Source organism: Micropterus dolomieu, linkage group LG10, assembly GCF_021292245.1.
Source record: "Micropterus dolomieu isolate WLL.071019.BEF.003 ecotype Adirondacks linkage group LG10, ASM2129224v1, whole genome shotgun sequence".
Lineage (NCBI taxonomy): Eukaryota > Metazoa > Chordata > Actinopteri > Centrarchiformes > Centrarchidae > Micropterus > Micropterus dolomieu.
The window spans coordinates 26149078-26175370 of NC_060159.1; the positions used below are offsets into that span (position 1 = coordinate 26149078).

A 26293-nucleotide genomic window follows, 5' to 3' on the forward strand; every position below is an offset into this window, starting at 1 on the left:
GGCCGCTCCAAAATGTGCAGTTTCACTGTATTAGGGGGGTCCAGTAATTTAATAAAATCAGTCAGTACACATGCTTCGCCTCCCCTCCTCTTTTGTTGGGGGAGGTAACCTCTTTAAATTAATTCATTTTAATTCAGTTATAAACTCTGACTTGATTGATAAACTGGACTTTAATAGCTCCTGTGTTTCAGCAGCTTTTCTTTTTTCAACTGTCTGCACTAAATTACTATAACGGTTTACGCAAGTGTTGCATCAGCTGGGATGGGTTTATTGCACCGAAAACTTTCTCTTGCGGTGCCCCCTGACATTTTGCAACCTAGGCAACCACCTATGTCGCCTATGCCACGGGCCGACCCTGGCTGATGGCCAAGTCCAGTGTTGCTTATACGGCATGTGGCTCACAAAGCTACAAACCCACTGTCCGAGATGCACCAGCGAGAAAACACAGATCAGCACAGATTTGTTGCAATAATTCCGAAGCGTTCACCATCCATCCATCCATCGTCAACACGTTTATCCTACGTACAGGGTCGTGGGGAAGGTTCACCTGTTTCTTTTATAAACTCTTTTCATAACAATTATTTGACTGCCATTTTGTTGTTATTGGATAGTGACAGGTGAGATACAGATAGGAAGCATAGACAAAGAGAGAGGAGTGACGTGCAAAAAAGTTTTTTGGGATCAAAGTGAGTATGTTGAAACTGCATTGTGTGTGTCTTATCTGCTAGGGCACCAGGATGCAACTGCATAGCTCATTTTGCAAGTCAGTGAGACATAAATGATGTCCCTTGTCTGCAAGGGTCTGCACAGATCATCTGCATGCAGCCCAAAATGTAGTGCCATGATCTGTATGTGCAAAGTCGACAAACAAGCCAAAAGCTTCACAGCATAACACAGCGAATGTTGTTTACAGTTTCTTTAACTAAATAATTAATCAAGTAATACAGCCCTTTTATAAACATCCGGCTTCTTGGTTAAAAGGAATCAGAAACAACTTTTTGGGTGCACTCACTTTTTTTTTCACTTCCTAATAGAACGGTTAAACCAGGGATATTTAAAGCTGTGTGAACGTGTGATTATTACGTACCATAACACACAACGACTTAACGCTAAAATCAGCTAAACCTCATTGTTGTAAATCTTTGTGCTAAAACGATATGGGCTTTAAGGTGGGCTTGGGGGGGATAGGATCTTGATACAGCAAATAACTTTGTGAGTAGCTTATAATTGCTTTTATATGTAGCCTATATTGTCGGCTACATAGCAGAAGGGAGTTACAAGCTCAATGTCACTCTACAACCTGTTGTATTGTGACAAATTAATCAACCTTGTATCTTGTACCTTTGTAAACCGTTATCAGAACTGATAGGATGTGATGGACAAAAGTAAAGACCAGCTAAAGAAGAAGAGTTGAAAAATAGGCCAAAAAACAAAAAAATCACATTGCAGTTATTTTCACAGATCCTGCTCACGATTTTAGTGGGAATGGTTATTTTATACAATCCATTTTCTCTGTAGCACCACAATGCTTCATTTATAATGGTTTGTCATGACACATTTCAATGAATTGCAGCTACTGCAGTTTGGATATTTCACATTTCCATATTGTGATTTATATAATATTTTGATTAACTATTATGCAATAATGGTAAACCTATAAGAAACCTGGATGGCGTCTTCCTCTCCTTCCTCTCTTCCTCCTCACCTCCTCTCTCCCCCTCTTGTACTGACTGTTTATTATTACTCTCTTGTAACAATAAGCCGGACGTTTGACGCCCCTCTGGGTATTGAAAGTAGGATCATTTCTAACATTTTACTCTGGAGCAAACGAAAACAAAGACTTGTATCACGTTTGTTTTAAGAGCCTTTCTGATGATTTGGTCGTCTTCCAGGGTTTAGTCACAGCAATTACAGTAAAACCTCAAACATTAGCTGTGGCTGTTGAGGCACACAGTCATAACAAAAATAGAGTAATCACTTAATCTGGGAGGATCAGTGGGTCACAGCTGTGTGCCACAACTGACACAGAAATAATGTCTAGCTTTAAGTTACTAGTTTATTTTGTGTCTCTATATCAGCTGTGAAGACAGACTTTAGGATATTTTGATAGGTGTATTTATTCTATATTTTGTTGACAAGGCCTTACTAAAAGTCTATTTTATGTCTGAAATACAGTAGATCAAGTGTTACTGTGGATTCCAGAATACATACTCGCACTACAAAGGGAGCTCAATCTTAAGAATCTTGTTCTTTAAATAGCCAATTTAATTTCCTAGTAGTGTTTTTGCAGCACTTACTGTCTGGTTCAGGGTTTCCAGACAGACCGAGTCAGCTGAAATATTTGCTAGCGTGTTAGCTACAGCAACTTTAAAACCCAGGGAGATGTAGAGGATGGTATCTGGTTTACCTTCTAGCGTGGTGCCTCGTCCCTCCAGGGCGTCACCCAGGCCAGACGGGTATCGTGCACTTATGGAGATGTCGTACTGGGTACCCGGCTGCAGGTTCTTCAGGAGGGCGGCCGTGTTGTCGCCCTTCACCGAAATTTCCTTCTTGGGGCCGCTGCTGGCGGAGGGTCTGTACGCCAAGCGGTACTGAAGCACATTCCCTGGTGCCGGCTCCCAGGAGACCTTCATGGAGGACACGGTCTCGTCGAAAACCCTCAGGTCACGGGGGGAACCCTTGGCTGAGAAGGTGAGAAACAAGAAAATTGAGATGAAAATTTTGGCTGTTTGTTTGTGGGTGTTCGTTTCGACAGTTATTGATTGATCCTGACATGACAAGTTTGCTCTCTTTAGAAATGTAGAAAATAAGAAATCAGCTTCATGAGAAAACTGATTGTCTTACTTTATAATTCTGACATTAGATGTTTAGAAGTTTTCATTTTCAGAGAACAATTATTTAACAATTGCAAGTACAAACAAACATGAGAAGTAAGTAAGTAAGCAAAGAGATAAAGGTATTTGTTTGGATCCTGTAGCTTTTTTCTGCACTTCATGGTTAACCTTGCTGTTATGGCTGCATCTAACTATTTCTTAATAATTGTACAGCCCCCATAATTGTCTAAATATTTTCATTTTAAAAATGTATCTAGCAATGATTGTTTGATTGATACAGTGATTAATTGCTTTGTCTGTAAAATGTCAACAAATAACAAAAAATCCCACATTCTGTGGATCTAAGATGATGTTATCAAATTGCTTGTATTTGTCCAGAAATGTATATGAAACAGGAATAAATCCTCAATTGAGATGCTGGAACCAGTGAATGACTGGTATTTATTTAGTAGAAATCTGACTTATTTACTTAATATTTACATAATTGATTCTTAAAATTGTTGTGAAATAATTTCCTGTAAATGTATGTATCATTTTAAGATTACACAGTATTGAAGATCTCTGTGTTTTGTAAGTATTTCAACTTTATTGGCCACATACACAGTACAACACATGTGGAATTTGTTCTCTGCATTTAACCAATCCTAATTAGAAGCGTTGGGCAGCCATTGTGCAGGGCAGTTAGGGGCTTGCAGTGCCTTGCTCAGGGGCACCTTCGGCACCTGGAACTGGCGACCCTCCTTCCTGTATCAATGAGTATATATATGAGTGCCTTATGCGACTTAATAATAAAATAATTAGCATGTCTGATTTTCATAAGCAAAAGTATATTTACACATCTTGCATCTTGCAACACTAGCGCCTACCACTAGAGATCCACAGACCAAGCGTTGAGAAACAGTGGATGAGCAGGCTTGTGGCCTAACAATTGTGCATCATGTCCTTGACAGTTGCGCCAGTTGAGCTGCACAGTAGAAAGTTGTGTTTGTACTGGGCAGCTACCAGGATGTGATTTAGTGTAAGAGACTTTGAAAGTGAAGAAAGGGCATGTTCACACAGTCCTCCCTTGAAAATAAAATGTTAAAATGAAAAGCCTTGACTCATGTGCCCTGCTTAACTCCCTGATGCTTACGCCTACTGCTGAGTATTACTATGAAAGTCATTGTTGCATCTCCCTGATGTGTTTCTTCCTACTGAGTGATGAAAAGTAGGATATTAAGTGAAATACAGTTCTTTTTCCCTCCCAATGGTGTTCAGAGCGAAGTGATTCCCAGTGGCTGCTCTAAGTGTTATTGCCCCCACATGGGACGTAGTGGAAAAGACCACAAGCAGAAGGGCAACTAATGCAAACCCTCAAGGCACTGCATCAATTCATAGTTTTGAGATAAAGTAATGTCATGGTAAACGTCGTAATGGGAACAATATTGTAAGCCATACAGGGGGAAGAAAAAGCCATCTGAGAGCCAGCTGGGTGTTTCATGTCAAAGAGAGAAGCTGGGATGAAACCTGCCTCTTTTTATAAACGTCAAAAATATTTTTTTTAAATTCACCTTAGACGACAAGCAGCTGCACCGTCTGAAGGAACTGGAAGAAATAGCAGGGGAACGGTACATCCGGATACAGTTAAAAATGCTGTTGTTATGGTAGACAGGAATTCAATTTGTTTATTCCCTGTTAAAGTGTTAAAGCTAACAGCCCAGTCTGGAAGTTTCTCCATGAGATAATCTCACTTTAAAGAAACTGTGTAAGATCACAAACGTATCTTAACGTCACCATCCAGAGTCTAGAGGGTTGTTAATTTCCTTCTTCACTGTTTATCACCTTTGAGTACATGTTGACCCATTTCTATTTGCCAGCCTTCTGCGCTTCCGTCTGTTTTTCATTCCTTTCCCTGTAAGGCAGGACAGATCTGACAAGGAGCTCGACGGGTGGCAGGTTGTACTAACACTGTAGGGTTAGGACTTCACTTTGCACAGGGCTCAAAAATGTGTGGACTCCTGGTAATCCCAAGGTCATTTTGGAATGAAAGCAAACTCCAAATGACAGATGATGACTTTGAAAAAAGCCCACAGTGGACAAATAGAGTCACTGAGGATGTCAGAATAAAGTCTGAAATCACACAAATAAAGAAAAACAGCTTGTTTTTATCACCCAACGTCTTTGTGATTTAAAGTTACAAATAGAGTTTTATAGTTTTTACTGTCCAATACTACAAACACAATGAGTGGAAGACATCTGAAGGCACCTGTTGTGGATCAGAACCAGTGACTCAACGATTACTTAACCAGCTACTCAGATTTTTGGACTTCAGAGCTCAACGTCTGGCCCAAAATCTGTTTTGGAGCAAAGATTCGCCACCTGTCTTCTAAAGCCTTGTTAACCCTTTGCTCTCTAGGGCACATTTTATGAGAAAAATAATAATGTGGAATTTTAAATGGCTTTGTGAAATTATTCTGTTTCTCTACAGGTTTTCAGCACACAGCAAACATATGTGACTGAATCGAAAGAGCTGTGTCAATCTGATAATGTTTTGATTTGCGTACATTCTCATTGATTTTTGTTCACATTTTGCTTTACTTTGAATGATGGCACATTTCCCATCATGCTCTGGTTGGTAATGTTGCTTATGAGCCGAGATCTTAAGTTTTATGGAGCATACGTTTTAAATACATTTTAAACAGATTTATTGATGTTTGTGCTCGATGGACACTAGAAACAGTAACTTATTTCATCTGTCATCTGTGTTCTGGATGGACTCAGTTATAAGAAGAAGTGGTGCACCCTGAGAGCCGACATTTCCAGCCTCATATATCATATGAAAGTTACACTCACCTTCTTTGGTGGTGCCATCAGTCTGCAGCGGTGCTCCAGAGCCAGACTGGTATTCAGGAATGACAGTGACGCGGTAGGTGGTTTTAGGCTGAAGCTCCTGCAGCACAGTCGTTGTCTCTGGGCCGTCAGTGGTCATCACCAGCTTCGAGCTCTCGTCCCCAACAGGTTCGTAAGTCAACTGGTAGCGAATGACAGCTCCTGGAGCTGGCTGCCACGATACTCTGAAGCTGTCTGTGGTCTCTTCGGATACTCGTAGGTTCTGCACGGGGCCAAGTTCTGCAACACATGTGAATGAGTAAGTTAGGGCGTTACTGCTCCCATGCGCCAGCTTAAAAAACAAAGGTAAATGTCTTGAGTGATACCTTCTAAAGTGGTCTCATAGCCGGTAACAGGCAAGCTGTCCCCTTTGTCATACTGAGCATAAACGTTGACTTCATAGCGGGTGAGTGGGGTGAGGTGGGGGACGAGGGTGGTGAGTGTTTGTCCGGGCACAGACATGGACACATAATGCCCATCGTCATCATCTGCTGGCTTGAACTTAACCAAATAGGACTGGACATTGGGGGCGTCAATCTCCCAGGAGGCCCTGAAGCTTCTGGGGCCAACTTCTGAGAAGGACAGGGCCCTCGGTTGGACCAGTTCTGGAGAAAAGCCAGATTTTTAAACATTACGGTTACCTATAGGGTTAACATTTAATATGCATATTCACAGCTCCAAATCAAACCTTCAAGAGTGTTTTTGGCATGTTGTGACTTTGGTAGTACTTGTAATATACTGTACATGGGTGGAAGTCCTGTTGTTACAGATTTTATGATTCACAGTGAGCCTCTAAAGATGTTGTTTTCCCACACGATCATTTGAGGCTAGACCCAACACAACCCTGACTGATTTATTCACTGAGGTCTGCAACTTATCTTTCAGTTGTTGTTTTATCTGTGGACAAGAGACTTGTTTCATCAAATAGCTGAGCACATCTATTGGAAAACCTAAAGTAGTTCAGCTATTCACATTTACAAAGCTCTTTTAGGCCAAACTCTGTACTCCCAGGGTGTTATCCTCATCATATTATCTTTATCTTGGTTAAAAGTGAGTTTGCACTGTAGAATAAACAACCAAGACTCCCGTTAAAAAACAGTAGCAACTAAAGGAATCCAGAGAGTATCCGACCTACATGCCATTTAATTAAGATGTACAATCTACAACCCATCTGACAGCTCCATTATTCAAACATCAGGAGGGCGGTGGCTGTTAAGCTCCCCACTGTGGGAGCTTTTTGAGCCAGTATTTTGGATGGAAGCTGTGACTGTGCGGATCATTCAGACTGCTGTACACTTTTCTCTGTTGACATAAAGTCGTTATTATATAAGAATTATATAATCGGCAATCAAAGCTGGTATGAGTCACATTCTGCGCTGGCAGAAGTGGAAGCTCCTTTTGGCAAATTAACAGAGTGATTCATATTTGGCTTTAAGTTGGTGAAACAGCATTCGCAAGTAACTCTTCTTGCTTGTTTGAACTTGACTACCAGATATTCAGGGGTGGCTAATGATTTCAGTACAGAGAATGCATTTGAAAGTCAAGTTTTGTTTACAGATACATGAGGGACAACATGCCTGACAGCCTGGATTGTCCTGATGTGGTAATAACCGAGTCATCTGGTGCTTCAAGTAGGTTTAGATAAATGCTAAGAAATCTCTGCGACCACTATTTGACCCAGTTCTAATATTTCCACATGCAGGAACTCACTCTGCCCTTGAAAGATCAAAAGGTTGACATGTGTTTAACACATTGAGGCAAAAAGGAGAGTTCGGTTGAAATAGACACTGTTGGGAAAGGGACAAGAAATTAATTGTGTGCACATGTACGACTGTCCATATGCACACAAGGAAGAGCGGTAGAGTTACATCTGAGAGCTGCAGTAATTAATTGTTAAAATGTTGGTTTGATCACTACAAATGTTTTAAATCATTGTAGTTGACTGGTAATTCTTATTGAAAATATGCTTCAAATTTATTTGCTGAGTCCACAGAGTGATGAAAAGCATTCATCATTTTTCATAGTAGATACACAAATAAATACAACAAATCTAAAAGCAGTTTCAGCTCTCCATGCTAGATGACTTCAAGCTGAAGAAACTGTAATCTGGACAAGCAGCAATCCCAAAAGTATTAACATATTTTGAAATGATTTAAAATGAGCATGTTAGCTCAATTTACAAAGAGTTTTTCTTTTTTTAATGTTTAAACAAATTGGTAATTGATGGAAACACAACCTCAAAATAATATACTGACAGTTTTGGTGCTCCAAGGTTGGTATATTTTGGTTCATGCTAAGCTATCTTATTCCACAAAGCTAGCGTAAGTACAGGATTAGCATGCAACTTAGCAAACTATTCCCACAACTGAACAATGGATAAACACAGGTGAAACAGCTCCCAATCTTCTTTCAAACATTGAAAATATACTGTATGACTGCAAACTCACAACTGCCTCTCACAGTGTGACAGTAAAGATTCCAGCGTAATCACTGCCTAAAAAATCATTCAATGAAGGAAATCCATCTCATATAAAGCATTTCCCATAGAATAGTATAATAGTGCATTATTTTTTATCTTTTTATGCCGAATGCATAATGCCCTAGATTCAGCTAAATGTATGTGTTCAGTATGTCTGAACAAATCTTTAAAACCAAATCCTCAAGCTGAACTCAGTACGCAGAATCATCACTGTCAGCAATACACAGTATGTTACATCCTGGTTAAAAGTTTACTGAAACTCACACCTAATAAACAGTGCTTCTATAAGCCCAGTTATGTACTGAAGCAACGACTGAACTGATGCCAGCCAGAAGCAACACAGTAACATTACAGTAGAAAAACATAATGAACTATATAATTACAAATAATCTTTGTGCAGAACTCAAATGAAACTATTCAAACCAAATAATTTGTAATTTCCAGCTCTACAGCAAAATAATACTAATATTCTTCATTACCTATTTATCAGAAAGTGCCATAAAATACATACATTGCTGTTGCAACCTAATTGTGTTAAATATAAAGGCAATTTTTGCTTTTAACATAATTTGGTTTCTTTCCTGACTCAAACGTTATGACAAGAATCAAGCCAGAATTTGACAGAATTTTCTAAAACGACAGTAGATTGCTCAAAAACAGATGAACAAAGCACAATGTCATCAGCATAAAGGATTAAAGCAATTTCACTTACGTCTCTGTTGGATGTTGCGTAGTTCTTGTTCAATCCTCAGGCAGATGGACTGTGTGAGCTCTTTGGAAATTCTCTGGAAGGCATCAAAGTCTTCTACGGTGTAAACGTGGGTCTCTGCAGGCCTATTGGCGATGGCCTCCAGCTCACTTCGAACAGCGTCCTTCACGCCCACTGCGAAGATCTCCACATCAGAATTCCTCAGTTTGGTGGCTGGCTCCTGGAAGGCGTCGGAGGACTTCCCGTCAGTGATGAGGATGGTGACGCGGGGAACGTTGGGGCGCGCCCCTCTACTGCCCTGAAAGATCTTCTCTCTCACGTAGGTCATGGCTCTGCCGGTGTTGGTGGAGCCGCCACGGTACGGGAAAGACCTCACAGCTTTGACCACGGCCTTCAGGTCATGGTGAGTGTTCAGGTAGAACTCTGTGTGGGGATCCCTGCTGTACTGGACCAAACTGATCTGGACCTTATCTGGCCCAATGTCAAAGGAGGTCACCAGCACCTCCACGAAAGCTCTTACTTTGGCAAAGTTAGCCAGACCGATGCTGTAGGAACCATCAACCAGGAGAACGACATCAGCTTGAACATCCACGCCAAGAGAACATTCTAGATGAGAAAAACAAAAACCACAATCCAAAGTTGTAAATGACTAGCAAAAATCACCTCTATTGTTATCTATCTACTTTTATTATATTTTTCATCATCTTGTATGTCATGACAATAAGAGGTACACTGTTGCTGGAACTTATACCTGAAAAATATAGTGCTTTGCCAGAATAGTATTCTATATATATATATATATATATATATATATATATATATTTGCATTTAATGTCCTTGAACAGTGGGGCTTGTTGATGTGAGGCACCCATGTTTGCTTGATTGTGAACTTTCAGAGAGTCATAATTAAGACTTCAATGGACGGTATTTACAAGTTAGAAGCTAGTGATTATTTTAAATCTCATATAACACAATCACAGCATCAGGTTTGACCAATGGAGGTTTGTGGTGATGCAGAGTTTTGATTTTCTAAATATGTAGCTGCAGCTGGAGAGCAATTAGCATAGCTTAGCACAAAAACTGCAAGCAGGGAAAACAGCTAGACTGTTTCAAGTTAAAAAATATGCTTATCAACACCCCTAAGCATTACTACTTATTATAGTGCAGTGTCTTCATTATTTAATCTGTGAAGAAGCAGAGATGCAAAAACAAAAATGGCTTTAGCTCGATACCAATCTGGCATGAAAGTGGTATTGATCTTCTCACTCTAACTCTAATATACTTCTAAAATTGACCAGATGGGAAATTGTACCATCATTATGTTGTACTTACCCACTGATACTTTAACTGGCTGTGTCTTCTGCATTGCCGTGATGGGCTCGCTGGGTGTCAGGCCCTTCAGGGCGTACAGACTGATCTGGTACTCTGTGTCTGGAGAAAGGTCTCTGACCACCACCGAGCTCTGGCTCGGGCCCACGTACAGTTCCTGCCGCTTGCTGCCAGTCATCATGGGGATCATCTGCACCTTGTATCCAGAAACCTCTCCGATAGAGGGATCCCAGCTCACCTGTATGGACTTTGAGGCCACCTCCAGGATTTGTAGGTTAGAGGCTGGCTCGACGACTGCAAATATCAGAGTCAGTATCAGAATTATAGGATTATCTGAATCTCATCTCACAATAATTGTACAAAAATATGTCTTGGTGGTGTTCGTTTAGTTATGGCTTGTTATTTGGGTTCTTATTTTAAAAAATGTTTGCTCAAGTCAATGACAATTAGATAAAAGAGTTAATGACAGAAAAAAAATGAACAAACAGATTATAAAAATGACTACATATTATATATCCAAACTTAAGGAACAGTTATATAGATATTTATAGCAGATAGCAGATGATTAGCTTAGCTCAACGCAACGACTGGAAACAGGGGGAAAAAGCTAGACTGGCTCTGTACAAAACGTTATTGATTAAAATAGCTAAATACATGTAGAATATGTTAATTAGAAATCTTTAGAAGTGCTGGTAAGTTGATTCTGTTACCTTTTGGACAGAGCCACCCAGGCTAGTGCTAGCCTGGCTCTCGGTTTCCAGTATAAATGCTAAGCTAAGCTAAATGGTCATCAAACTCCCAACAAGAAAGCAAAGGGACAACAAACGACAGATTTTTTCCCACACTATAAACTCCAGGTATAACATCTCACCTTCTTCCCCGCTGACGAGTATGTTGAGTTGATCGTCGACCCCGGCGCACACCTGAGTAATGAGCTTTTTCTGCACATTCTTGATCACGTTAAAGTCAGCGACATTAAAGATGTGACTTCTGTAAGGAGTGGACGCCATCAGCTTCATCTCCTCTTCATCGGCCTGTTTGATACCTAAAATGGACAATGATAAACAAAACATCTTGGTAAATGCTGAGTATATGCATGACCATTTATGGAAACAGAGAAATTGTTCCATGGCTACCATTGTTTTTGTCACTGCCTTCCGAGATATAAAGGCAACATCAGGGAATTCATAGCAGTCCTTGTAAAGCTGCTGGCATCATGGGTCAGAGGTAAAGGGTGAATTTGCTCCAGGTTTGTAAATACTGGATGAAATTAGTCTATAAAGACGTGAAGTGAAACATTTATTTTCCACGTTAGCATTTAAAAGGTTCTGCAGCTGGATTCACCCCCAGTTGACAACAGAAACGCCAAGCCTCTGGCTGGAAAGTCTGACAGCATGGGCAGTTAATACAAAACTGGTTGGACTGGCAAGTTTTACAATACACATACATACACTTTTACTAAAGCTGTAAGCCTTTACAGGATAAAGTTAATTTAAAGTTTGACTAGAAAAAGTAACAAAGTACTTTTAATCCTTCAGTAGGGATTTTTACTTTTTGGACACTTTCTGCTTTTTCTCAACTACATTTTTCTGCAGATTGCAGATTCTAATATTTACGTTAACTTTGAGAATAAAATAAAATAAAAATTTGCTGTCATTGTTCTTTCTTTCTTTCTGTCTTTCTTATCTGTTTTTTTCTTTCTTTCTCTTTCCTTATTTTACAGGTTGACCTTTTCACCTTATTCCTTGGTTCCTTATCTCTTTTCTTCAGTTCCTCCTTCATTACTTATTAATTTTCCATCTGTCCTGCTTTCTCACCCTTCCTTCATCATATATCTGACAGTATGAAATTAGCTACAGCTGGAAAACTAAGCTCCTCTACTCTGTATTATCAGGACTTTTCTTTGGATAAGTCTGACCGTAAGTACTTTCACTTGTAACTGAAATGTTGGTTTTAATACTGATGTCTGATGCATAAAAAGTTTGTGTAAAGAGGACTTCATTGTATATCCCTGACATCCTAAACATATATTAGAATGGTTTCTTAGTACAAAAAAGTACCATGTGTTCACATATAATCAAATATAACTGCAAAAACATCACAACTCAATGAAGCCAAACTCTTTTGTGATTTGAAAAAACTCCACCATCCTCAACCTTTCAAAATCCTCTTTAATCCTAGATACCATCCAGAAACACAATGGCCAGGCTGATGAAGTCTGTACAAAAGTAGTTCCTGTATGTTAGCAGCTTCTCCTGAAACAACTGAGAGCATATTTCACGAGACACTAAGCATTTTTTTTATCAGTGACCTGGTTTCAGATAAGCCATTTTTATTATTTAACCACCAGTCCTCTTTAACACCATAGCAACAGCCCACTTTCTCCATCCTTAAGACTGTGGAAAGTCTGACAGTGAAACCTGAGTGTAAACATAACATAAAACTTGCTATCACTCGCATGTAATGTTAATGATGTAGGAATTTCACCTTCTGTTATGACATCATCACAAGCAGCTAAAAGCATTAAATGCGGATGGAAAATGTAAAATGTGGAATGTAATAAACTTGTTCTGGCTACGTACCGAGGACAAAGATCTCCACCCCCTTGCTCCTGAGCTGCTTGGCGTAACTCTCCACTGGATCGTCAGATTTGCCATCTGTGATGATCACCAGCACTTTGGGAAATCCCTTCCTGGAGCCGGCCTCCTCGATGAAAGTGTTTTTCAGGAGGTAGTCGAGGGCATCGCCTGGAGCACCGAGACGCGCAACGATTATGTTATAACTGATGCACAAGCAGAAACTGTGTGCTTCCATAGTGTAGGTTTAACACATCTTAATTATAGTCACTAAATATTAGGAGAACATTAACCATAAACTGATTATTGGTGTTGGTGGTCTTTTTAAAGAGCAAGCCTTGTGTAAACCAGTTTGATTTTGTGAACTTAATTCTAAAATCTTAAATATTTTTTGATCTTCAATTGGTTCTAAATACAAAATAATGAAAATAAATAGCAACATACTGATTTAGAAAACCTGCACTTAATACTGTTGTCATAGTGTAGACTGAAGGCATTAGTTTGGTCTGCTAAAACTGAAATATAAAAATTAATAAATCAACACGCCCTTTATATGATTAAAAAAACTTTTTGATTATTATTTCAGCTGATTAATTTTATTTGTCATTATGAAACCATGTGGGTCAAAAAAAGGTATTAATTAAGAATAGAAAATATTTTGAAACAGCCATTATTTGTTGTTTCTACGTACTAAAACTTTAATATAAAGAACTTTTTTTTAAACTGTATACCTTTGTAAAAATGTATTTAGAATTGTTATAATAATAAAAATTATCATATTAATAATAACAGAAACTAAACTGTAGAAATCAAACGTTTAAAGGATGTGAGCGTACCTGTCATGGTTCCTCCTCCCTTGTATGGCAACGAGCCAACGGCTCTGAGTAGCGCCGGCCGGGTTAAGTGTCTATTAAGGTTGAACTCTGTTCGGGCGTCGTTGCTGTACTGGACCACACCCACCCGGGATTTTTCCTCTCCAATCTGAAAGGCGCCGGCCGTCGCTGAGATAAAGTTGCGGATATGTTTGAAGTTCGGCCTGCCCACGCTCGAGGAGCCATCCACCAAGAACACCACGTCGGCGACGGCACTGAAAGAGCATTCTGGGACAAAATAAAATAAAAATAAAATTGACATGAAATTTAGTTTAGAGAGTCGTGCTACCAGGAGGATTAAACTGGTGATCTGGTTACATTCACGCTTTCAGTTGAGAACATGTGGCACTTTTTGTTGCCTAAACTTATAACCAGATCTTAACACTAATGTAATAGTCACATACAAAAGTAATCAAAGGTTTTACAGAATTCAAGGTTCTGGACAGATGAGAACCTGGAAATGTACTGTACGTGCTGAATGTCGATATGATTTAATATCGATTTGTTTTATTTCGTAAAGATCTGTATTCCTCAAAATGAACATTTAATCGGTTTTCCCCAATCAACTCAGTGTTTTTAAAGCTCATTAATCATTATTTTCTGGTTGTTTAACAATCCTTAAAGAGTCGTTCGCTCACACTGGATGTTTAATCAACCTGTACTGCTGTAGGTAGATACACTCGGCTTCGCCCTGCTTTCTGGAAGTTTCCTTGTGACTTTCCTCTCATGCAAAGAAGGATCAACACAAGTTCGTCACCATCTGCAGAACGGGGCCAGGGCAGCAGCAGCAGCAGCAACGCTCTTGTAAATCAGCATCTGTAATGGTTTCCACTTCTCTCAGCACTTCAGGGCTGGGCTCTTCTCAGCTCGCTCCCCAGCTCCAACAGCAGCCTCCCGCCCCACCTACGACCCCCGCACTGAGCATGTGCAGCTTCCTCCACATTGGCATAATTGGCCGGCAGGGGACCAAACCGATGACCGAATACTTCAGAGATTTATGGGGGCCTAATTTTGATTATTGCTATACAATGGGGTGTTTTGTAGAAAGAGTCTCCCTTCGCTGCTGAGATCATGCTGATGGACGCCGCCCAGCAGTGAGGAAGACGGATCGGGAAGAAAAAATGGAAAAGTCGAGGAGGTGCAGCGAAGACTTGGATGTTTGTGACTCATTATCTTAGCAGTGATTGAAACCCCTCGTCAAATTAACGTTTAAAAATGAATGAACAAAAGGACTTACTGACTGAATCTGAAGGGTCTGGTTTCCTGGGCGTTCCTCCTGTGCTGCCACTTGACTCAACTGAAAGACAATAACACATCATATACAAACGTTCGAGGCAATTCAGATAATCTATCCTGTTGTTGAAAGTATCCTCAACAAACCCTAATCTTCATTTTAATATTATGTTATGAACCTCTTTCTGTTAGTTACAATCACTGTTTATCCTCATCAAATGGCAGACCATTCTGGACCAAAACTTTTCCTTGGTTTTCAGACATGTGCTCTGTCCTCTCATCTGAGTTTTTTTTGTGCAACATTTCCTCCTCTTAGATACTACGAACATGAAAAACGAGCTCCCAAATGGCGAAACTAACGAGTTGATGTCATCATTTCTGATAGATTTCCAGGGAATCTCAGCAGCTCGGAGGGATTCTCAGATCATCAGTGTTTGCGGCGGGTCCAAGCAGACGTCCCCACCAAACTGCTGCCATTACGTTAGCGAAGACTTCACTCACTGCTGGAAATCTGGGTCACAACTCATTTACTGATTCATATAAAAGTCAAACTTTTATTGGACTGTTATTTTTTCTTAATTTAAAGCATTTTTAGAGGCCTCAATCTTTCCCAAGAATAAAACAACACAATTTGACAAAACAAATAAATACAATTTTGTTTTTAATTGTCTTGTGACCCATCATGTTTATTTTGCACCCAATCCCCAGCCCGTCCTCATTTGCAGGGCATCAAATACCTACACTCTGTTACGTCCATGTCTTATACCAACAGTCAATCTTTAGCGTCATTGTTCAACGTTAAAGGTAGTAGAAACCGATCTTTCACCCAGTAGACTGGTCTTCAAAAAGCTACTCACTAACTTACTCAACTCATATTAGTAACATGTTTATTGTAACCCAAACCATAATCTTTTCCTTAACTTAACCAAGTAGTTTTGGTGCCTAAACCTAACCAAATGAGGATGTTTCACAATGTTAACCAAGTCTAACCAGATGTTGCATATTCATTCTTGCTATCTTAACCATGGAGAACCTATACGTGCTAAAAACAATGCCAAAAGGTTCCCAGGGCGTTAAAAAGCTACGCCAAGGGTCTAGACCAAGCGTCCATATGTGTGATGAGAATGTGTTGCCATGCCATATATATATTTATATATACAGACTTTTTATTTTAAAACACGTTTGATTATGTGTTGCTCCTCATGACTGTTTTCAGATAGTCTTGTTTTGTGTTTTAATTTATGATAAAAATCATGAAGCCATATTGTAGACAACAAAGCTCTTAACTTGCTGCCTGACTAACTGACTATCTCACTTTTGTTTTATCAAAATGTCCCCAGCTGCCTTAAAAAGTAAGAACAAATCAAAATATTGAGGTTCAAAGATTATTCTTGACCTAGGAAACAGCAGTTGAGAAAGCAATCACCACTTTAGTGGCTGTTCAGCTTTTACAGGTTAAGTGTGAATAAACGGTTTATTTTGTCTCAGACAGGAAATTCATCATAGCTGTATTTGGTCCTGATTAGCTCTCTGAACTTGATTAAAGACATCATTGTGCAGCTGTCTACATTGATCTGTCCGAGGCATTTCACTGTAGATCACAACATTCTCATTGGCACAGTAAATAGCCTTGGATTTTCTGTTGACTGCCTCGCCTGGTTCAGTAATTATTTCTTATATAGGCTTCAGTATGTTAAAGTTGAAGGCCTGCTGTCTGAACCTATAGCTGTCTCTATGGGGGTGCCACAGGGTTCAATTCTAGGGCAGACTTTATTCTCATTATACATCAATGATGTTGCTCTAGCTGCTGGTGACTCTTTTATGCACCTTTACGCTGATGACACCATTCTGTATACATCCGGCCCCTTGTTAGTAACTGTATTAACAAACCTGCAGAAAAGCTTTAATGCCCTACAATGCTCCTTCTGTGACTTAAAATTATTACTAAACTCCGACAAAACCAAGTGCATGTTTTTTTTTACTGATCGTTCCCTAAACCTGCAAGTTTATCTAATAATATCACTATGGAAAGATCTGGACTGGAAAATATGGACACCTACAAATATCTAGGTGTCTAGATAGCTCATTCTCCCTCCAGTCTCACATAAACCATCTACAGTCTAAAATTAAGTCCAAGGTAGGCTTACTATTCCATCACAGGGCTTGGGATGATAATCTTTTCCTACATATATGCTCGAGCGTCATTTGCATAGATATGAAATTTGTAATGAATGTATAAAGTAAAGGCAAAATAAAAAACTGAAATATAAAAATGCAGAATTAATGAAATCTGTCCAATCTGGCTTCCAGTCTACAACATTCAGAGCTGAAAACTACGGAGCTCCTAAAGTCCCATAAGGTGATATATTTAATCTGGTAATTTTCTGTAAATAATGCAGAGGTTTGACAATATAACAGAAACACACTCTGGTCTGTAATACATTGTCATGTGTTCCTGTTGTTGTTTGGGCCTTTAGGTGTATTCGGTTGAATGTCTGGTGCTAATTCCGACACACACACTCAGGGACTCACTTGTTATCTGGCCAGTAACGGGCAGACTCTCCTCTCGTCCATAGTAAGCAGATATCGTTACGACATAATCCACATCTGGACTCAGGTCTGAGATGGAGGTCTTAATCGCAGATTCAGGCAGAGTAAATTCTTTTGCTGGTTCTTCTACAAGAATGCACAGAGTCAGAGGGAAGCCATTAGGAAACTATTACATTATTCCATTTCTCTTTCAAGAGTCAAAACAGGGCTTCAGAAAAACCCGATTCAGGCTGTTGACCTGAGGACTGGAAGAGCCGTGTAAACACAAAACAATATGATTCAATTTAATGAAAACTTTCTGCATTGCTATGAATCAAAACACATGATTTTAACCATTGAGTACCCACTTCTTCCATTAACTTAATGTTAATTATTTATTATAAATGCTTTTGCTTCACATAGACAATAGGTTTTTTGATTCTACTAGAGATTTCTGATGCCTATTGTGCAGGTTTTCAGGGTTAATAATATGGAAAGACCCATTAAATTTGTACAAAGCCCCTTAAATAACACCATAAGCCCTTTATTTCTCCTTTTAAAGTAACTTAATTTAATTGAAAGATACACTGAATACCTCTTAATAAACCCTTAAAGGGATTTCAAGACTAAGGTAGTTTTACTGAAAAGTTCAACATTTTGAGAAATACTCTTGTTTGCTGTCGTGGTTAGCCTAGCATGAAGACTGGCTGAAAAGGGAAACAGCTAGCCTGGCTCTCTCCAAAGTTTGGAAATCTGTACACAAACAGAAATGTAAAAAGGCCAATTTCTGGTTTTAGGGGGAGTTATAAGTTGGGACTATTTCTTGATTTTCGTAAGTTAACGTTAGTAATATGCAAACTAAAATGAGTTCTGACAGTTAAGTTAGCTAACAGAACAAAACAGTTAGGCAATTTTTTAATATAACGTTAACAGACAATGTAGGCGATGTAGAAGAACTTTTTTGGTTTTATGAACCACTGAGCACCTTTCATAAGAATGAACGGGGCCCCACCTCTGGCGCAGTTCTCTTTATACATCAATTGTTAGTTCTGTCAGTTAGCTCTTTCAGTTACGTAAGAATACACAGCAGTTGCATCTAGCAGTTACTGGGTTTGGTACATATTTAGTAGCAACTAATCTCTATGTAAGAACTACTCTGAGTTGTACTAGTAATGTATAAATCTCCGCTTAGTAAACACTTACTTACTAGTTGGATAGTTTAACTAGGCCAAGTTCGAACTGATGAGAAAGTTGGTGTTTACAGCTCCTGGCTCTGTGCATGGGGGCATAGGCCTTTTGCAAATTGGACCTACAAAATTGGAAGCATACTAAAACATTATTGTATTCTGTCGCATTAAGATTTCTCTTCATTAACACCCTCAGACCAAAAGCAAGGTTCAGAAAGGTCATCCTGGGTAATATTAACTTTACATCACATTTTCATTGTTTTAAAAAATTCTGTGTTCAAGTTACTTCGAGTTAAGGGTAGAGGTAGCTCTCTCTATGACTCTCTCATGAACTCTGGTGGATGTGACATCAAAACTCCTGAGCTAAACTAATGCTGACAATTTTCCATGGCAGAGATAATGTTTTTCTCCCCCACCCCCCTTTTTTATCATTACAGCTCCTGAAGCCAAACATGTGTCTGCAGAAATCTCCAGATAATTGCGGGGAGTGTTGAGTCTTGCCAGGCAGGTTGACGTCTAAGAGACTTTATGACACTTGTAATGTTACAGGCTCAGCAGGACATAACTCGCAGGTTTAATTAGCACCCACCTGTGTCTGAGGTCACTTGTATTCTGTAGCCTTGTATCGTGGACTGCGGTCTGCTCCAGATCATTTGCACCGTGTTCTCATTTAAAATCTTAAACCGCAAATCTGACGGAGGGTCGACTGTGAAGAAAAAGAATAAACACAGTTAATCCTGCAGCTTTAGAAGGTGGATGTATTGTAATGTGAAGTATAAAAGGATTTCCCCAACAGTCAACACTTCCAAGTCAAAGTTTGAGACAAGTTCACTGTTGGAGCAAACAGCACAAGACAAACCAAACTACAGATGTGAGGAAAGCCATTTTGGAGAAAGAAAAATGACCTCCGTTTGAGCTCGTGTGGCCGGCAGCCACAGTCAACAACTCAAGCAACACATTGAGACAACAAACACAACAAAACAACACAGGATTACCTTCCTACAGATCAGAACAATCAAGAAGGAAACACAAACAGGGAGGGAAGATGAAAATTTGAAATTTGGCTATGACCTACGGAAGTAAAAAAAGGCCAATTTAAATTTTAACAACTATATATCTAATTATCTACTACAAAATACCCCATTTATATTTATAGCACTAAAAGATTTTTACTGTACAAACAATTTATCTGAATTTAAGTACTTTGAATTATGCAATAGAAGTGACAAAATTCATGTTACGTCAAAAATTAAATTAAATTAAATTTTCACTATAACTATTCAGTAGGTGTTAGAATCAGGTATGTAAGTTGCATAGTATTCAAGTAGTTATGGCCTGTCTTTTCTTCCATACAGGTCAGTTTTTTGTAGTCTGTATCCAAAAATCTATTTGGCTGCTGATGAAGAGCAAGATGTTTTTTAACTCTGTAAAAAAAAAAAAAGTAATAATGTTTCCCCCCTGTCAACAAAGTACAACATGGACTGGCTGACACCAAGCAGCCTGTCCATGACCTCAATCCAACTCATGATGTTGAATTGACAAAAGAACAAAAACACACAAATCTGATGAAACTCTGCTTTGTTGATTATACAATGGATAGAAGATCTGATTGATCACTTTAATCATCTCCATTGCAAACCTCATAAAAGAATACACAATGACAGTGAAGACATGTGTACATCTTTTTTTTTTCTGCTTACGTTTCCAACATCTTCACCAGAGGTTCTTAAACTACTCCAGCTCCAGACACCAAATTTTAAAGATTTTAATCATGTAATCTTCCCTCTACTTTTGTCAGAAACTTACCCTCCAAGAATCCTTTTTAGGATCTGGACTATAGTTTAAGAACCGCTGGTCTTCATCACGTTAAACAAACAAACAAGATAAAAGTGCACACAGATTAAAGTTTAACTCGTGATCACTGACACGGAGGATCATGCATGTGTACATGAAAAGTTGTTTACAACAACTTGGAGCAACTGGACAAAAAGTTTCCATGTACACGAGAGGGACCACAGATTATTATTTAAAAATATTTTAAAATGATATTCTTCAGGTTGGGGTGGAGAACACCTATCTGAAAATCTAGCTTGCTAAAATGCACCGATTTTTTTGGTTTGACTTGATAAGACCTTAAAATAAATAGACAATAACTCAAAGATCTACAATTAACCTTATGTGTAAGTATCTCAATGACTCGATGAGCTAATGACTACCAGTGTAGTTCTGAATGATGCTTTCAGAGTTAAATAATGAGCTTGTTTTTCCAGCAAGAAAGTATTAACATGAAGAAAGCAACCAAAATCTATAAATCCCTTCACATTAAAATAGCTCAATGGGGGGGAACCCTGGTGGCTGAGGGGTTAATGATACTGACTATGAACTGCAACTTCTCTGGCACACTCAAGCAGGGGAGGGATTCCATTTGGCCACTCCTGTACTGGATATCTTCCAAGTGTTTAGACATTTATCTTTCAAAATCTTCAACCAAACACTTATTTCTTATATTCTGAACCATTCTCTTCATGTAACAGACGGGTGGAAACACTTAATCTTTTCATGCTGGAGGAACTCCAGAGTTTGTGCTCATTTTAAGAAACACAAAATGTAGCGCCGCTAGCATAGTCCAAAGAAAGAACACAAAATTAAAAAGTAAATTATACAACATATAATCTAGCTAGAGATTAAAGATTACAGTATCTATGCATTTTTTCTAGACCACCAACCAGTTTATCTGTTAGTATGAAGAATATCATAATAAAATATTGTCGTAAAGCCAAGACTCAGGGTGACCTGGTCAGGGCTTGACTGGGAGGGTTACAGGACGTCAAAAATGGAGGAACCACCAACCTGGGGAATCAATTGGTGAATCAAATCAAGGGCCGCGGGTGCTGCTGCTTCTGTTTCCAAACTCTTAATCTAGAGGGACACTTGTACAAACACACTCGCATCCACGTTTTCTTTGACGCTTTCAGGATCTAGGCCTCTGCTCTAAACTGCTTTTATTTTGTAATCTTTCCACCTGAAATGTGACAGTTTAGAGCACAGGCCTTCCTGTTCAGAGCATTTTCCTCTTCAAGGTGTTTGAGCTTTTAACTCCGGCCTCTAACTATTCCACTGCAGAATATATATGACCCTAATCTGGAGAGGCAGCGAGGGCCCTCCCGCTGGGATATTAAAGAGAGCCATGGGAAGTCAGAAAGTCTCCTGGAAGGAGAGAAAAGAAAGATTCTTCTGCTCCTGCTGATTTTATGAGATTTTACTGCAATTTCTTCTTCTTCTTTTTTTTTTCTGAGAGAAAATCCTGAGGCACCGTGGAGCATATTTTCTCCTCTCCTAACCCCTAAAACCTCTGGAAAATAATGCGAAACTCATATTTTGTCTTTCCGTTCCATCAGGAGAAAGGATGTAGGGAGGAAACTTGGCCACGTGCCGTCTGGGTTTCTTTTTTTTTTTAACTGGAGAAATGTAGGCAACTGTAATAGATAGTAGATTTTGAGCAAGGGCCCCTCCTGGTGTAAAACAGATCCAACTACATCTGTCTGTGGATGGAAAGATGTCCCACTTAACCAACAGACAGACATTTATTTAAAGCTCTACAGCCCCGTGCAATATTCAGTAGAGGGTCAAATACATGCTTTTCCTGGTTTACTTTCCTTTAGGATAGATTTTAAGATATATTAGTCTTTAAAGACCGATAGATGTAAACATTGGCATAGAAGAAACACCAGACTGCTGGACCTTTTGGGAGAAACTCTAACAATACTAACTTTTTTCTTCAAAGTGTCGCCTATATAATCACCAACTGGAGTCATGTGTCATCTTTTGAGTCTCTGCTACATCACTTCTCTAAACACATTGCATTCATGGCTAAAAGCACTTCTACTGATTTGGGGGAAATGCTCATATCCATAAATTCAAACCAGATATTTGAAGCAGAGATGTTATTTCTCTTCAAAGGAAATCTCACAAATTCCAGAAGGAAACTGCAATCAATGGAAGTGAAAAGAAAAATCATTAATCAAAAATTAAGGTGAGGCTGAAGTGTCAAACCAGTTCAAACAAATCAATTCACAAACACACATTTGCTTTCTCTATGTGTTTTTTTTTATTCAGACTAAAATATGCAGCTACACAGAGAAAAGGCAGAGGTGAGAGGAGTTGAAGTCAGATGTGTTGGATCACAGAAAGGAGGAGGAGCGGCTTTACCTTGATTCTGTGCCTGAGAGGAGGACAGCAGCAGTGCCAGGAGGGCAGCCGCCGCCAGAGACAGCCTGCTCTTCATCTTCAGCTCCTCTGGCTCAGCAGCACATGAATGAAGCTACGAGAGGAACGAAGGAGGCGGTTAGACCTTTTGACATCCGCCACGCAGCCGCCTCAGGGCTTCAAGAGACCTTTAAGAGCTCCATCATCTGCCTCGTGTAAATCTACTAACGTTTAAATCTACATCTATCAATTAGGCTAGTTACTTAAAAGCCACCAGACAACGCACTTTTCATGACAGGAACATCCACCAAAGTCACATTTCCACGATCCTCGCGCTCGTATAAACGGCTCCCCAGACAGTTAAATATCTTAAATGACAGACTATGTATGATGAAGTCAAAATCCACAATTTAACAGTGTCAAAACAACAATAAAGACGATATACGTAAGATAAAGATTTAAATCATGGAAAATCTATTAAAATAAAGGCTCACAGAGGCAAATATTTCTTCTTTATCAGCATTAGAATCAGTCTTCTCTTCCAAAAGCATTTTAAAGTCTGGTGCAACTACACTGCAACGCGTCCAATTCAGTGTCTAATAGCGCTGCTGATTAGATATAACCACTCTTTCCACAGTTGAGAATAAACGAGCATCAAAACCTGGCGCCGTGCGCAATTACGCACCGCAATACCAAGAAATAATCCACGCGTTTCTGGAAATATCCTGATTGAAATCGGATGGTACTCGAATAGTGGATATAATAATGTCTGGAAATTACACAGCATTCAAATAAGATGAACTAAGTGTCATATTATCACCTGAAACTGCAAAAAAAAAATAAATGTATTTCAAAATCTCATGCAGGACTGACCTATAGATGAAACTGTGGAATTGGTTTTGTTTGGTTCAGGAAATTAAAAATTAAAAAGGTTTAAGTCTCTGTTGTAGACCCCCAACCTGAGAAAAGGGAGAGTGTGGTGGTCCGGTGTTGAAGTCAGAGAGCTCCGCGGGTTTTGGTTCCCAGGCGCGTCGGCGAGCCTCTTTCCAAGTGGGAAGACTCTCCACACAATCTGCTACTTAATAGGGGGGCTGTTCCCAGCTCTGCCTGCCCAGCCGCGAGCTCTTACGACATCTAGCCGGGCCAAAAAATGATGTGTAACCTCTCAAAGTGCTTGGAGAGACACACACAAACACACAAGGACGAATACACACACACACACACACACACAGACTCGGAAACTTTTACATAGTTTTCTGCATTCCTTTCCGGTGATGGAGGGCTTCTGTGCGTCTCGGCCGCAAGGAGACAGGCGCGCAGATCTGCTTTTCGGGAAGAGGGGGGGATCAGCGGAGGGAAACTGACAGTGGCTTTTACCCCCTTTTTCATTTCGTGAATCAATGGAAAAATATTACATAGTCTAGTAAACTAAACCCCAAGCCAGTCTTTTCCTTTTTAGTGCGTAATTCCTGTTTCCAGGGATGGAACACAAGTTTCTGGGGTCCTCAGCAGGATTAGATAAAGCAGCAACACTTCTGACAATTAAAGGTACCCCAATGAATCTTGCCCAAATCTTTAATACACATTCTGTGCAGAGTCAAACGGAGCGTATTCAAAAAAGGACAGGACATTATTGCAACTGCAGAATCACTCCCTGATTTTGTTGTAGGGCCCAAAAGGTCATAGTCCAGATTTGTAATAACTCCCCCAAGTTTGATATGAGGCTTCAATATTTATTTAGCAGAATCCCACTAATTGTTTGTGCCCACAAATTCCCTAAGTTTGTTAGTTTTGATAGTTGTTACAACATGAAAATGTGCTATAGTTCCCCCAGAAATCCCAAATGTTGTAAGCACACAAAAGCATCCCCAAATTTGTTATGAGTCATAAATGAACATTTGTAAGTTAATATGGCACCCCCAATATTTATTTCATAGAATCCAACATTTGTGTAAAATGTGTCAGCGTCTCAATATGTAAAATCCATCCAAACTGGCTGTAGCATCACTACATAACCATGTTTAGCAGAACACCCACAAAGTTTGCTAGGTGTCATAATGCAAAATTTGTCTTGGTGCCTCAAATCTCAAAACTTTGCACAGAACCCTAAAAATTGGGTTGGCATCAAAACTCTTGTGTAGCTTCTTGGTAATCTGTTATTAGCATAGCCTGTGTGAAAGAAGTGCCCGTTGCCACCGTGATGTCACTCATTGGTTTGTGGACTACCGTTTTGAAGACTCGAGTTTGGTATTTTGACCGTCGCCATCTTGATTTTTGGAACCTGATGTGACCATATTAGGACCAGAGGGTGGAGGTAGCTAGCTTGGTACAAAACATCCATAATTAACATTGACTGTGATGTTAACAGGGATGCTTATTTTGACTAACGAAAAACAGGTTTAAAATGTACTTTCCAGAAAAAATGAACCGCCAACTTCTGAGAGTGTCTTTTAGTATAACCAAAATCTCTATCCTGAGTGACAGGTTGGTTGTAGTGACCTGTCAATCACAAGTAGTCCCGCCCTAAAGCCTCCCCTGCTTCCTGGTCTCTGTTCCTCTAAATGGGACCATAATTTACTAAATGAACATCATGCTGTGTTGAAGAAGACTTGAAACTAGAGACTGAGACCATAAACTCATCAGGAAAGTGTTTAGTGAGGTAATTAATCAGCTGAGAAGTAGCAACATTTTCTCATAGACTCCTATACAATCTGACTTTTTTATTAGTCATCAAAACCAGAACATTTAAATAGTTAAATGATGACAGGCGCCCCCTTATGGCCCTCTGCTGCCCTTCAGCTTGCTCTGTCTCCGACTAACTCTGAAGGTTATCAATTAAATTTCACATAAATGTTGCCAAAATCATCAAATGACTTTTTTTTTTGTCGGTTGGCAGGTTTCTTGGACCGTCCCCTCCTGGTTTTCAGCACCGTCCACTTTGCTTCGCCTTTGCTTACGCAGCAGATTCCTGAGTGCTGATCCGTGTAGATGGAGGCTCTTCAGCTCATCTGGTTACTTTAAAGTGTTAAATCTTTCTCTGTGCTGGGTGTGGACTGATAGCAGAACAGGCCCGGGGCTGTCTCCTTCTACACTCTCGAGTTAAATTAAAACAGACAGCAGAGAAGATTCCACCCAAGACTGAAGATGAACATGAGGTATTTGCTAAATGAGACATTCCTATTCGGGATGTTTTGTTTGTTTTTAAGCTTGAAAACAAGAAACAGAAGGTCATTAGAGGATGTGGTTATTTACATATGGACAGGTTTAGGACTATCCTAAATGTTAAAGAGCATTAATCCCTGAACATGAAGATGTCATTCAGAGACCTGCCCAGAGTACCAGCTGATTTCTTTGTAAACATCGCCCCCTAGTGACAGAAAACACACAGTGTTACTACCAAAAATATGCAGTTTCCTGATTTTGTACAAAGATTTTGAAACATTTACTTGAAGCAATATATAAAAAAATCTT

The 26293-nt window shown here is 39.5% G+C and overlaps 1 protein-coding gene across 5 annotated transcripts in view; it reads right to left on the bottom strand.

Annotated features, from left to right (window-relative positions):
- col12a1b (collagen, type XII, alpha 1b) overlaps positions 1-23853 on the bottom strand; it is a 157867-nt gene extending 134014 nt beyond the window's left edge. For 3 of the 5 annotated variants that reach the window (XM_046061547.1, XM_046061548.1, XM_046061545.1), the window contains exons 1-13: positions 23696-23850; positions 22826-22937; positions 19206-19322; positions 17433-17576; positions 14905-14964; positions 13632-13895; positions 12802-12966; positions 11091-11264; positions 10223-10513; positions 8894-9496; positions 6029-6307; positions 5667-5942; positions 2408-2683 (exon numbers count right to left, since the gene is read on the bottom strand). In XM_046061547.1, coding sequence (XP_045917503.1) covers positions 2408-2683; positions 5667-5942; positions 6029-6307; positions 8894-9496; positions 10223-10513; positions 11091-11264; positions 12802-12966; positions 13632-13895; positions 14905-14964; positions 17433-17576; positions 19206-19322; positions 22826-22901 — 2725 coding nt within the window. In that variant the 5' untranslated portion in view covers positions 22902-22937; positions 23696-23850. Of the gene's footprint in view, positions 1-2407; positions 2684-5666; positions 5943-6028; positions 6308-8893; positions 9497-10222; positions 10514-11090; positions 11265-12801; positions 12967-13631; positions 13896-14904; positions 14965-17432; positions 17577-19205; positions 19323-22825; positions 22938-23695 lie in introns of all 5 variants that reach the window. The other 2 variants (XM_046061546.1, XM_046061549.1) reach the window with 2 other exon arrangements.
- Between the last annotated feature and the right edge of the window lie 2440 nt (positions 23854-26293).